Genomic DNA, 12,437 nt, shown 5'->3' with positions numbered 1-12,437 from the left:
TACATTTTATAAGCCCTGAGATATTCATTAACCTGCTAATGATTGTATACTTTGAATTTATACTTTATTCCACTAATTTGAATCTCACATAAGTATTTAAATTATTTACAGATGGTTGTAACTAACACAATGACAAAATTTGCTACCTGTACAGCTGTATTGCTAGTAAGGCCTTTAACTAAGAATTGCATATTTTATGCACTTTTTTTTTTTACTTGCTGGAAGCAGTTCTTAAAATGACATCTCTAATTCTCTGTCAGCAACAAGTGCTTTTCATTTTGCTTACTTCTACACGGATAATCAGATTCATTTTTCTTCTTGTAAAACAATTTTTCTTCTGCCCCGAACATGTTAGCTGTTCAACTGAAAAGGTGCCAGAAGGAACTCAGAATTTGCACAGTACATCGATAACTATAACGCGAAGAGAGAAATATGCATATAATAGGAATTCAATAAATGTTAGCTTGACATGAAATGAGTGCATTGTAAGGCAGCTGTTCATGTCATGTACTTCTCATCATGAAGTTTGTTTCACCAGGGAATTCAAGTTACCAGATTTAATTGGTCCTCAAATGTAAATCTAAGAGTTTGAAACTTAAAACACCATTTTGACCATTCTCAGAAAAAGTAACAAGTCCGTGATGGTTGCTACTGTAATAATAGCTGGCATGGAAGAAGACAAATTATTTTCCAGTAAATTGGATGTACAACTAAGGAGAAGAAATCAAAAACTAAGAGGTGTTAGCTTATTATCATTTTCTCCACATTTATCTTTGCAGCATTTTTTTTTTTGTTCATATACTTATCCCTGCTAAGTTCTCTCACTGAAAGAGAATTTTATTATCTGAACAGTTTTCCCCATGTCCTTACATACAGGTTAGTGAAAAGCCGGTGTAAATATAAGATGGTATTTTCATGTCATGCCACATTTTTGGTTTTTGCCAACATTAAATTTTTCCTACTTAAATGATGCTGTGTAGAATATGAGCTAATCTGCCAACTTCCTATGAGATGGCTTGCTTAGAATATTCAGTTTTTATTAATAGCTTTTGAAGCATATTGCACGCTTGTCATCTAACACATTAATAAGTAACTATGACTCTTTTTAGAAAGAATACACTGACAAAATTCTCAATTTTAACGTCTTTGGCCAGACATTTTTAGTCTATCACAGGACAATAGCGATGGCAAAAACATTGACAATACAGTTCATGGTTCGGTTCTCCCATCTCACGGTACAGGTTCCTGAAACACACAAAACAAGGAGTAGGAAACATCAGCAAAATATTGAATATTACCAAAATATCTCATCAGTTTTACTATCTTATTTCCTGCAACTTGTTACATCTTCACATTCTCAATTTGTCTGAGGCGTGCTTACTCCTAGGTACATAGCAGTTCTGTTGACAGCCTTTTCAAAATTTAATTAGAGATAAATAAGCATTTGATAATAAGTGTACTGTGTGACTTTGCTAGAAGTTGGATTTTGTGTGAATCAGCTTAAGGTCTCTTACCATCAGAAGTAGTATCCCAGAAACAGGAACTGGCTGTGTGAAAGCCGTAAGCACTCCTTTGGACTAGTGCACAGGTCACTGAAAATAAAGTTGTGGAATGAGAACACTTCCAAGCAAAGGAAAAGATATCTGAGATCTGAGAGTCTGCGTTGACTTTTTCAAAGTGAAATTTTGTGTTAAAATAATAAAACGAAAGGTATAAAATAGAAAAGGCTCTACAAGCTGTAAAATAACGGAAAACAAACACTCGGTGAATAGATGAGAAAAAATAAGTCCTCTTGATTATCTACCACCACGATTTTGACTCCACTGGATCCAGCCTGTTGCCCACTGCCATACCACTGGTGATTGTACTGCAGGATAAACCTGGGCCCACCCGTGTGCCTCATTCCGTGGGCATAATCCAGACACAAAAATGAAGAAAAGATGACACTGTCTAAACAATTATTGTGCAGCCCTTCACAGAGCTACTGACAGGAAGATGGTGGGGCCGAGTGGGTTTAGCAGGAAAGGGGTAGCTGATGCCGCAAAGGACAAGTAGGTAGTTGCTTTTGAGTAGTGAAAGATCTCCATCTTTTAGGTATTGCCATGTATTATATCTTTGGATGCATAAGCCAGAAGCCCGTCACATCTGGGTAGAATCTAACTTGCAGGGCGCCTGGGTGGCTTAGTCGGTTAAGCGTCCGACTTTCGCTTAGGTCATGATCTCGCGGTTCGTGGGTTCGAGCCCCGCGTCGGGCTCTGTGCTGACTGCCAGCTCAGAGCCTGGAGCCTGTTTCAGTCTGTGTCTCCCTCTCTCTCTGACCCTCCCCTGCTCACACTGTCTCTCTCTCTCTCTCTCCTAGAAATAAATAAAACATAAAAAAATTAAAAAAAAAAAAAAAGAATCTAACTTGCGTACCATTCACTTACATGCTCTGAATTCAGAAAAGACCAAGAGGACAGAGAGGAATAGACCAGTGAGGAAGGACACTGATACTTACCGACGTATTTATAAGGTTTTCCCAGCTTAACCAAATGTGTTAAGGATTGTTCCACGATGCTTGCAGTCCACTGGTTGATGTTATTCTGGTTATAATCTTCACCTCCTAAGATCCCATCTATACACTAAAAGGGCAGAGGACAGTTAAAGACCTATACAAATCACGCAAAAGCTTATTCAAAATGTGAAAACATTTATAACCCCCCAAAGCATCTTAGAAAATATGTATCTGGTAAATATTTATTCACTGCCTCTGTTTTAGAATTTTCAATGTGTATTTCCTGCACGTAGTCTCTCACTCTGTGATATACCATGGGCCATATAAAGATAAAAATGACGTGGCCTCTGTTGTAAAGAGCTGGCCGAGAAGCTAACAGAAGAAATCTGTAACCCAAGAAAGACTAATCAAAGATGGTAAGTTGTCTCATGAAAGGATAATGGAGGGAAGTGGAGATGAAGAAAAGGGTGATATTAATTGGTTACAGAATGGCTTTGAAACAGTTGGGATTTGAAGTAGGTTTCCGATGCTAGAAACAAAGGATGAGGCCAATTTAAAAATAGAATTCTCATGTGTAATAATTACATTTATATCATGTAATTGACTTAGCTGTCAAGCTCGCACCTCCTGCCACTAAAAGTAAATCAACAAACGGCACTTTTCGGGTGCTCTAGAACCAGCCAGTTAAATAATTTCCTAGTGCTCACTCATGTCCACGTCTGGTATCTGGCTAAGAGCGCTGGTTTAGTATCACAAGCTTAGTTGCAAGGTCACTTCTGCCACCTAGTCACTGTGACCTTTTGCAAGTGACTTTAACCTCTTAGAGCCCCTATTTTCCTAATCCTTAAAGGAGAGATAACGGCCTCATCTTATCAGGTTGTTGTGAGGATGGGGTGAGAGCATGAATGTCAAGGGCTCAAGCACAGTGATTGACAGAGTAAGCACATACGCAGTGTTAGAGATCATCCTCATCAGTATTGCTGCTGTTACTTTATTTGTTCTGGCTTTACTAAGATGTAATTGACATATACCATTGTGCAGGTTCAGGGTGTCCGATGTGATGACTCGATACAGGCACATATTGTGAAATGATCACAATAAGGTTGTTAACATATCCCTCTCCCCCTGGAGTTCTCACTTTTTGCCCTCGAGGTGGAAACACTAAAGATCCATCTCAGCAACTTTCAAGCCTACAATACGGTACTGGTAACCGGAGTCCTCATGCTGTACTACAGAGTTCCAACACACGATTCTGAACTGTTCAAATAGGGCAGGATATTCAGGTGCCCGTCAAGCTGTCAGGCCTGGAGCTGATCCTCGCTGTACAAGGCCAGCTCTGGGTGAGTTCTGGGTGAGCTCGTGCCCTAGAACATGCAGACAGGTGAGGCGTTGTCCCGGCATGGACTGAGGAGGTGCTCAATGCTCAGAGGGCAAGCCAATCCGGCCCAGACTACGGGCAGGGAGGGCCTGTTAGGACACAGACCTACCCGCCATACCTACAGTACAAGGTCGCCTTCTGGGCTTTGGATTTGGCACAGTGAAAAATGACTCAGGACTATTAAAAGTGTTCATAAATACCTTACCCACCGTGTAGTCTGTATGCGATAGGACTAGAATGATTCAAGTTCCTCTGCCAAAACTGATTCCCAAGTAGAACTTCTTATGTATTTGCCTACTAGGAGGACCAGATTTCATGTTTCAAATAATTTTAAGATTTTGATTTAGCATCATCATATCCATGTCTAGAAGACGTTAAGTGATTATTTTTCAGTTATATTGGGCTAAAACATATTTCGGCAGTCTTTTGACATATATCACACAAATAACTTACCAATATAAAAGTGTGGGTGTGTGAGATCTACATACACACATCCTTGTATAGAATTAACATTTAAAATATTTGGCCTACTGGAATACAAGTTCTTCTATTCAAAAGACAGAACATCAGTTTTAGAAAGCAGCAGCCCAGTGTTCTAGACTAATTGTCCAACATCACTTTCAGAGTAAGCCCTCGGATGCCTGATAGCATACGACAAAACATAGAGGGACCCCTATAAAGAGCAAATAAATATTAAAAATTTTGTTTTGATACTAAGGTTTACAACTTTGTACTGGAAGTCAACAGAGCAAGCTTCACAATGAACAAGACGTGTTAACTCACCTCTTTAACAATATTGTGAGCTTCATCAGCATTGAAACCAACCTAAAGTGGGGAAGGGGGAAACAAAAGATACAGCTGCTTTCAACACAGACTTCCTTTTGTTTGTAGCTGTGATGACGCACAGAATACCCTAGGCTGGCCTGGACAGGTGTTAGTGACAGCAGACCATAGCGATGAGGGGTAACATCAGGTCTACGGAGGCTACTAATCCCACCTAGAACACTTCTAAAATTGCAGGATGTGTTCCTCACCTACTTCCCTCGAGATTTTGATTCATTAGGTCTGGGGCACAGCCCGGGCAACCATATTTTTTTAAGTGCTTTACTGGTGATTTTGATGAATGCCCTAGGATTGAGAATGTTTGCATTGTAAAGCTCAGGAAATGGCAGGAGGAGGAGATAAAGATGTATACACAGACATCAGTATCTAGGAAATGGCTACAGCAAAGTGAGAATGAGGTGGTCCATGAGAAGGGACTGATTAATAGTTTTCATTTTTTTTTTTAAACTTATGCTGGGCAACAATGTGGCTTTCCTGAATTAAAGATAATGAAAATGCTTGATCATTCTAAATTAATGATCCTTTAATACTGTAATAGGTCTGGCAACTTAATCTTTGCTGTGGAATGGCTTGACAGAATTCTGAGTTAAAAGCAACTATTAATGACATCCAAGTGTCCTAGAGTAGAGAACTAGGCTATGTGATAAGATTGTAATCTAAACCAAAACTCTTCAGGTTTGTTTCCTGAAGACATGGTTTGTTTCCATGGAGACAAGGTGCTTTATGACACGCCCATTTCTGTAAATCCCACTATGCAACTTAAAATTAGTTCAAAAAACCATTCTGGAAATAAGTATCGTCTCGAGTATAGATTTAAAATATTTTCTCTTTCTTTTTAGATTTAAAATCTTTTCAGGGGCGCCTGGGTGGCTCACAGTCAGTTAAGCATCCGACTTCAGCCTAGGTCATGATCTCACCATTCCCGAGTTCGAGCCCTGCGTGGGGCTCTGTGCTGACAGCTAGCTCAGAGCCTGGAGCCTGTTTCAGACTCTCTCTCTCTCTCTCTCTCTTTCTGTCCCTCCCCACTCAAACTCTGTCTGTATCTCTCAAAAATAAACATTAAACATTTAAAAAAAAAAATCTTTTCAAGTCAGTTCATTACACCACAGAATTCCCCAACAACAAAGGAATAAATATCCTAAACAATTAGGATTATGAAAACAGCTCTCAGGTTTTGACCCCATGAAAATGATCATTTTATCTTAAAATAAGGTCACTATCAATTTTCAAAAGTGGCCTACAAATTAAATGATGTCCTTTTCACTTCAGTTTGGAAAGTCACCAAATAATCAGGTAGTCCTGGGTACCACGGTAACACATGTAATTGTATTTCTCTGTCTATATATCGAGGAAGTGCAGCAGTACAGAACCCTCTTGGGAAGCAGGAGACTAGCACCTATTGGGGAATATGTCTGAGAGTGAAACTGCTTGTGCCTCAATTTCTAAAGTAAGAATACTTTCCCACTAACCTGCGTCACAGAATGGATGGATTTAAGTATGGTTGTAACTTCTGCACAACCCCACATCCTAAAGACGGACGGACCAGAAGCCCCTTCCACGGGTCTAATAACACACTATTTTCTGTGGCACGTCCTCCAGGTGCCTGCTTTTATTTCGCTGCATCATTCACCTGTGGCTACCACGGGACAGGAAATGTCTGTGGAAATGTCTGTCTATTCTGCCCTTCAGACTGGTCACAGGTTATGCTGGGATCCAAAAGGCCTCATCCACCTAGTGGTTAAGCGAAGCCAGAGGCGTCGGTGTGTGGTCAGAGGCCTGGGTTCAAACGGAGCATCTGTCATTCCTGGCAGTTTTCACTTAGGGCAAACCACTTAGCCGCCATGAAAGTCAGAGTCCCCATCAGTAACAGGAAGGTAACAGCACACATCATGGAGTTCCGGTGAGATGCGGGGAAGCCCGAGTCAGCAAGCAAGGGATCCTAATCCACGAAGCACCTCCTTCCGGCCCACCCACGCGAGGGAGCCGGGCGCGGGGGGCGGGGGGGGGGGCTGTGCCACCAGGGCCTCGCTCGCGAGGCTGCGGCGCCTGCGTTGGGGACGCCAAGGGGCAGAGGAAGCCGCCGGGCAGACCGGTTTCTAAGGCCCGTCTCGCAGACGCGCGGCGCCCGACACCCCATCCCCGCCCCCACGCACCCCGAGTCCGGCCTTCCACCCCTTGGCCCGGATTCCCCCGCCCGCCCCGCGCGCTCCGCCCAGTCGCCCCTGCCACCCTGAATCTCAGCCCACCCTCAGGACCTCGGGGGCGCAGGCCGAGCCTGGCGGGGCGGGTCCCGGCCCTGAGGGGAGGACCCGGGCTCGGAGGGCGCCGCACCCCAACTCTCGTGGGCCGCCCGGCGCCGGGAGACCACCTGGCGGAGACTCGGCGCCGAGGCGGGCGGGGGCGGGGGTCGCTCGCGGGCGGCCGAGGGGCGGTACCTCGTCACAGTGGCGGTGGTACTCCTCCATGGTGTCTCGTCCTCTCCAGGGGGGCGGAGCGCTGGGCGGGCGGGGCTCCGCGGCCTCGCGCCGGCCTCCGAGGAAGCTCCGCCCCCATCCAAATAGCGGGGCGGCCCCCATGAAGCCCCGCCTTTGTGTAGCTCCCCTTGGAGCTTGGGCCGAGTTCCGCGCTATGGGAGGCTTCTGCCGCTTGCCTCTGTCGCTTGCCTGCGACCTCTCTGGAAACAAGGGATGGGTGGTAAACAGCTGGGAACTGTGATAGCGTGGGTCCTATGAGGTGACCTAGTGTCGGTCTGGAGTCCCCAGGTTGAGTGCCCACCGCTGTGTTTGTGTGCCCGTATTCATCATCATCTGCCCAATAATGGTAGGTGATGTAAGAATGGGCAAGCCACCTTGATTTGTCCACTTACTAGCTCCGTTGCTTGGGTGACTTGACCTCCCACAGCCTCTTGTGAAAACTTAAATTTATATCTGTTTCACGGTTGATTGTGAGGATCAAATGAAACGCTCTATACATGACTCCTACAAGTAAATGTTCCTACACTCGTCCTCTTCAATGACTATGTGAAAAGAAATATTTGATTTATAGGACACAGGGTACAAATATCCTAACTTAAATTGTAAAATTTAGCGGAACAATGATTACATTTATCTGATAGTTACTAAGTCCCAGGTGATCCTAAGGATTTCCTCATTTAAACTTATAATAACCCAGCAGGTTTGTTTCTGGCACCATCATCCCATTCTTCTTTTTCTTTTTCTTTTTTTGACTGTTTATTTATTCTTGTAGGAGAGAGAGACAGAGTGTGAGTGGGGGAGAAGCAGAGAAAAAGGGAGACAGAGAATCCGAAGCAAGCTCCAGGCTCTGAGCTGTCAGCACAGAGTTGGATGCGGGGCTCGAACTCACAAACCCACGACCTGAGCCGAAGTCCGTGGACCCAGGCGCCCCTCCATCATCCCATTTTCTTCAAGAACAAACTAAGGTACAGGGAGTTTTAGTAATTTGCCAAAGTTCACGTATCCAGTAAGTAATAGAAGGATTTAAACTCAAGTAGTCTGATAGCAGCAGGCAAGTTCTTCACCTAAATTAGTTTCCTTTTGCTTCTATAACAAATTACCATAAACTTAGTGGCTTAAAACAGCACAAACTTACTGCTTTACAGTGCTGGAGGTCAGAAGTCTAAAATGGATCTGCAAGACTATGTTCCTTCTAGAAGCTCTAGGGCAGGATCCATTTACTTGCTTTTTGCAGCTGCTAGAAGCTGCCTGCATTCCTTGGCTCATGACCCCTTCCTCCATCTTTAAAGCTGGCAGTTTAGCATCTTTTCTCCTCTCTGACCTCTATTTCCATCCACCTACCTTCTCCTTCTGTCTCCCTCTCAAGGCCTTAACTTAATCCTATCTGCAAAAGTGCCTTTTGCTACATGAGGTAACATAGTCACAGATTCCAGGGATTCAGATGTGGGCATCTTTTGAGGGGCAGGGTGGGAGAGTGGACACATTACTGAGCTCACCTCAACCACTATTCCATTTTACCAGCCAAAATCAAAGCTGGAAGGTTCATTAGTATTCTAGTCCAACTCTCTTACTTTACCAGTAAAATTGGAGCTCAGAGAGGTGGAAGTAACTTGGACAAGAGCACATAGGTAGGTATTAACTGGACCCCGGGGCTTCCATTCTCTGCTCTCGTTTTATGAGCTGGGCTGCACCAAACGGGCCTGTTTACTTGATAATACGCAGTTTGTTACTGGCTCTCCTAAATTGTGGGTCATGTCAAAGTTGCTACAGAAAAGCTGCATTTGTAATTCACAAAGGAGGAAGACTAGTTCTCCTTTTTCAGGGTATTTTATGTAACAAAGTTATTATACCGATGTTATTGCAATATAGTGACAGATGATGCCTACTTGTTTTGAGGCCGATGGTCCTTCAATTTCAAACCACAGAGAAAACAGCTAACTCCCATAAGAAAACTTTTCTAGAATTAGTATTTATTTCACTTCAAAACTATCTGTCTTTGAGGACCAGAGTTCATTTTTCAAGTTTTGAGGTACCACTTCGGGAATGAAAACTTCTGTATTCTTGAGTAAGACACTTAAAATCACAGTTATTAATGCTCTCACGAGTAGCCCACCGTATGTTATGTAAACATTGATGGAACTCTCCAACTTGTAATGCTGGCCCTGCTTTGCTACGGGTTCCATTTCAAGCGTCTGCTTGGACATCCCACAATGCATAGCACAGTGCCCCACATCAAAACTTATTTTACACAAACTAATAGTGTTGAAGTTGAGCAACCCTGTGTTCAATGGGGGTGAGAACGGAGACAGGAAAAATTCTCTGTCTCTATGGCATGTATATACGTTTTTTACGTATATTTGCATACCTGTGTACAGGATGTCAGGTAGCTATAAGCATTGCAAAGATGATTTAAGTAAAGTCAGGGAATAAAGTATGATGCGGGAGAGGCTATTTTGGGTGAGGTGGTAAGAGAAGGCTCCTCTGAAAAAAATGTTTAAGCAACCGTTTGAATGATGTAAAGAAGTTAGACGGGAACTTGAAAGTTAGATGAGGGAGGAAGGGAATGGTCCTAATTTCAAAGTGAAACCAGTTGTGGAGGCTGTGGACTCTAGCTACATTCAGCCCTCGGGAGCGTGAGCAGAAGAGGTAGGATTAACCAGGGTTGGGGGCTTTCCAGGTGATTTTAACTGAGGAAGAGAGGCTCATGGGGTTTGAATGCATTTTCCGAGGAGGGTCTGTGCTAACGGATCACGGATTCCAAGTTGGGTAAGTAGCAATGAACAGTGAAAAAGCAACGGGGTCATTGCGTTCAGGGTCCAAATGGGGTCAGAGAATTGCTGCGGTGAGGATTTTAGAAGTGAGACGGGAAGAGAGTGAGGGTCAGAAAGTTGGATGATTGAAAAGAAAATATATTTGAGGCCAAGATTTACGAAGCCAGAAGGATCCTCTCCTACTTGGTGCCTCCTTTATATCCCATTGTGGGCATGGAGGCCGGGCCAGGCGGGGGTGGGGAGACTAAGTTGCTTGGAGGACATGAAGCTTTGTATTGGTGTCACAGTGGGGGGGCAGTGTGTTTATCAGCTTCTCTGGCTTTTCATTTTCATTTGATGTCTTCCTTTGGCTTTTTGGTATTTGATGTGGTCTCAGGGGACATGAGTGAAGAGAGTAGCTGAGTACAAAGCCCAGCATACTGTACCATGATTAGCACCAGGAAAGAACGACTTCCCTTTACAGATTAGTGCCTTTCCTGCAGACTTCTAGATTCTACATGAGATATCTAGCTTATGTTCTTTCCTCTATTTCCTGTCCTTGTCGGTGCCGTGAATTTTTATTGTGATTTAGTACTTGTTCGTGTAGCTAAAGGTGAAATTACATTCACATCTCTGGTATGCTCTGCTTGTTCCATGGTCGCGGGACAGCAGTGAGAACGTTTTGGGATGAGAAGGTTTAGAGGACCCATTTATTTGTGTGTTTTGATCCCTCCTCTTGCCATTTCTGGCGAAGGTGGTAAGTTTTGAGCCATTTGTTGAGCTAAAATTTTTACTTCTGTCATGGGCAACCCATGCCCCATCTCAGGCACAAATTACAAACTTGAAGCAAATCTCAGGACACAGAATATTTCCTTACATCACAGAGGGCAAAAGAAGTTTCTTATTTAGTGTCTCCCTCTTTGAGTGGAAATGCTGACCTTTTGATTCAGGGTACAGAATCTGACCCTATTGTCTATTATAGTGCTTTATCGCCTTGAAGGGAAACATAAGCTGGTTAAGAAATAAATGTAGTTCATGAGTCAGTTCTGTACTGATTCACAGAAAGAACAGGTGCAAGGAAACCTATTAAGTCTCACCCAGCTCTTAATTTCTGTGATTCTTCTAAACCATGTCTCATAAAGGACATTTCTTGATGATTTTGAAGAGCTGAAATAAGGTATTTAAAGCATCAAAATGCCTTCATTAAGTTTAGTCATTTTGCTCTTCAAAAATCTGCATCCTTATCAGAGGAAATAATTCATTGTTCAGGTCTGTATGCTAATGAAGCTCTTCATAGTCAAAGCACATTATAAATATTTATTCATAGACCAGATGAGAACCTTTAAAGTGGTTAATTTTAAAGCAAAGCCACTTTTGTACAGGGAGAACATAACATTGAATATGAACAGAATGAGCATTTGTGCCGTGGTTTCCACATAATAAAGCATTTGCTAAGCACTAACGCTAATCGTGTATGTTTATTCAACACATGATCCATCCCCGGTTTTCAAGCGCATAATCAAATATAAACATATATAGATTGACCTCAGATGACACCAAGGGATTGTACGTGTACTGTATTTCTCATGGTAACAATCATCATATACCGTCCTCCTTAGGTAAAAATATGGATGATACAGATGTTGAACAATGTGCTGAGGCAGTATGACTAAACACCTTCTCTATTCCTCTATTCCAAGGTGTAAACATTGGGGTTCATGGGCGCCTGGGTGGCTCAGTCAGTTAAGCATCCAACTCTTGATTTTGGCTCAGTTCATAGTCTCATGCTTTGTGAGATCAAGCCCCAGGTCAGAGCCTGCCTGGGATTCTTTCTCTCTGTCTCTCTCTCTCTGCCCCTCCCCTCTCAAAATAAATAAATAAACTTGAGAAAACTAGGGCTCAGCACTGATGGAAATATTTAAGGCTCAACTGTCTCTTTCCAGACACAGAGCAGGGCATGGAGAACAATAAAAACTGTTTAGGAAGGGTTTTCTGCCCACTAGGTCTTACCTCTGTTTCACCCCTAGTTAATGTTTGATGGATTGGGGGATTCAGAGCCTGGAGACTGCCAGTCATTATGGTGAGGACATCAGGTGCAAGTGGCAGGAATTTGTTCAGATGTGAAGAAGGCCCTCACTGGGGGCTTTGCACTAGGGACATCTCTCTCGGAGTCATTTTGGAGTTTGGTTTTTGGCTATTTGTTTTAGGAGCCATCACAAAGTGAACAAAGCTATGGTTTTCTTTGATTCTTTGTTGGCTAAATATTTGACATTCGTTGTTGTTGTTTTTAAACATTTGACATTTGAATTGACCCGACTCACTTGCCTTTTTTTCCTACCTAAATCCAGGCTGATAGAAAATGTCCCTCAGCGAAGTAACTGGGGCCTCCCTAACTCTTTGGATCTACCCACAGTGGGGTTTTCACAGCAGCAGAGGAAACCTGTGAGAATTGTCTGATGTGCTCAGCTCTGGTTCTCCACCAAAGCTACTACAAACAT

At 43.2% G+C, this 12,437-nt stretch overlaps 1 protein-coding gene across 1 annotated transcript; it reads right to left on the bottom strand.

Moving 5' to 3' along the window:
* Window positions 1-202: 202 nt before the first annotated feature.
* DYNLT3 (dynein light chain Tctex-type 3) lies at window positions 203-7,511 on the bottom strand. Its single transcript, XM_039256736.1, has 5 exons — window positions 7,151-7,511; window positions 4,656-4,697; window positions 2,498-2,621; window positions 1,515-1,592; window positions 203-1,245 (listed from the first exon to the last, which is right to left on the bottom strand). The coding sequence occupies exons 1-5, from the start codon at window positions 7,289-7,291 to the stop codon at window positions 1,169-1,171; spliced, it is 462 nt and encodes a 153-aa protein (XP_039112667.1). The 5' UTR covers window positions 7,292-7,511; the 3' UTR covers window positions 203-1,168.
* Window positions 7,512-12,437: the final 4,926 nt, after the last annotated feature.

Source organism: Hyaena hyaena, unplaced genomic scaffold (assembly GCF_003009895.1).
Source record: "Hyaena hyaena isolate Hyena2069 unplaced genomic scaffold, ASM300989v1 scaffold_12, whole genome shotgun sequence".
NCBI lineage: Eukaryota > Metazoa > Chordata > Mammalia > Carnivora > Hyaenidae > Hyaena > Hyaena hyaena.
Note: the sequence above shows the minus strand (reverse complement) of the source record. Positions and strands in the feature narration are given on the sequence as shown.

Coding starts and splice junctions, on each gene's coding strand:
- DYNLT3 (XM_039256736.1), bottom strand. CDS start 7,291: ATGGGGGCCGCCCCGCTATTTGGATGGGGGCGGAGCTTCCTCGGAGGC. Junction 1,593..2,497: donor AAAACCTTATAAATACGTCG/GTAAGTATCAGT, acceptor CTTTATTTTCAG/TGACCTGTGCACTAGTCCAA. Junction 1,246..1,514: donor CTGGGATACTACTTCTGATG/GTAAGAGACCTT, acceptor TGTGTGTTTCAG/GAACCTGTACCGTGAGATGG.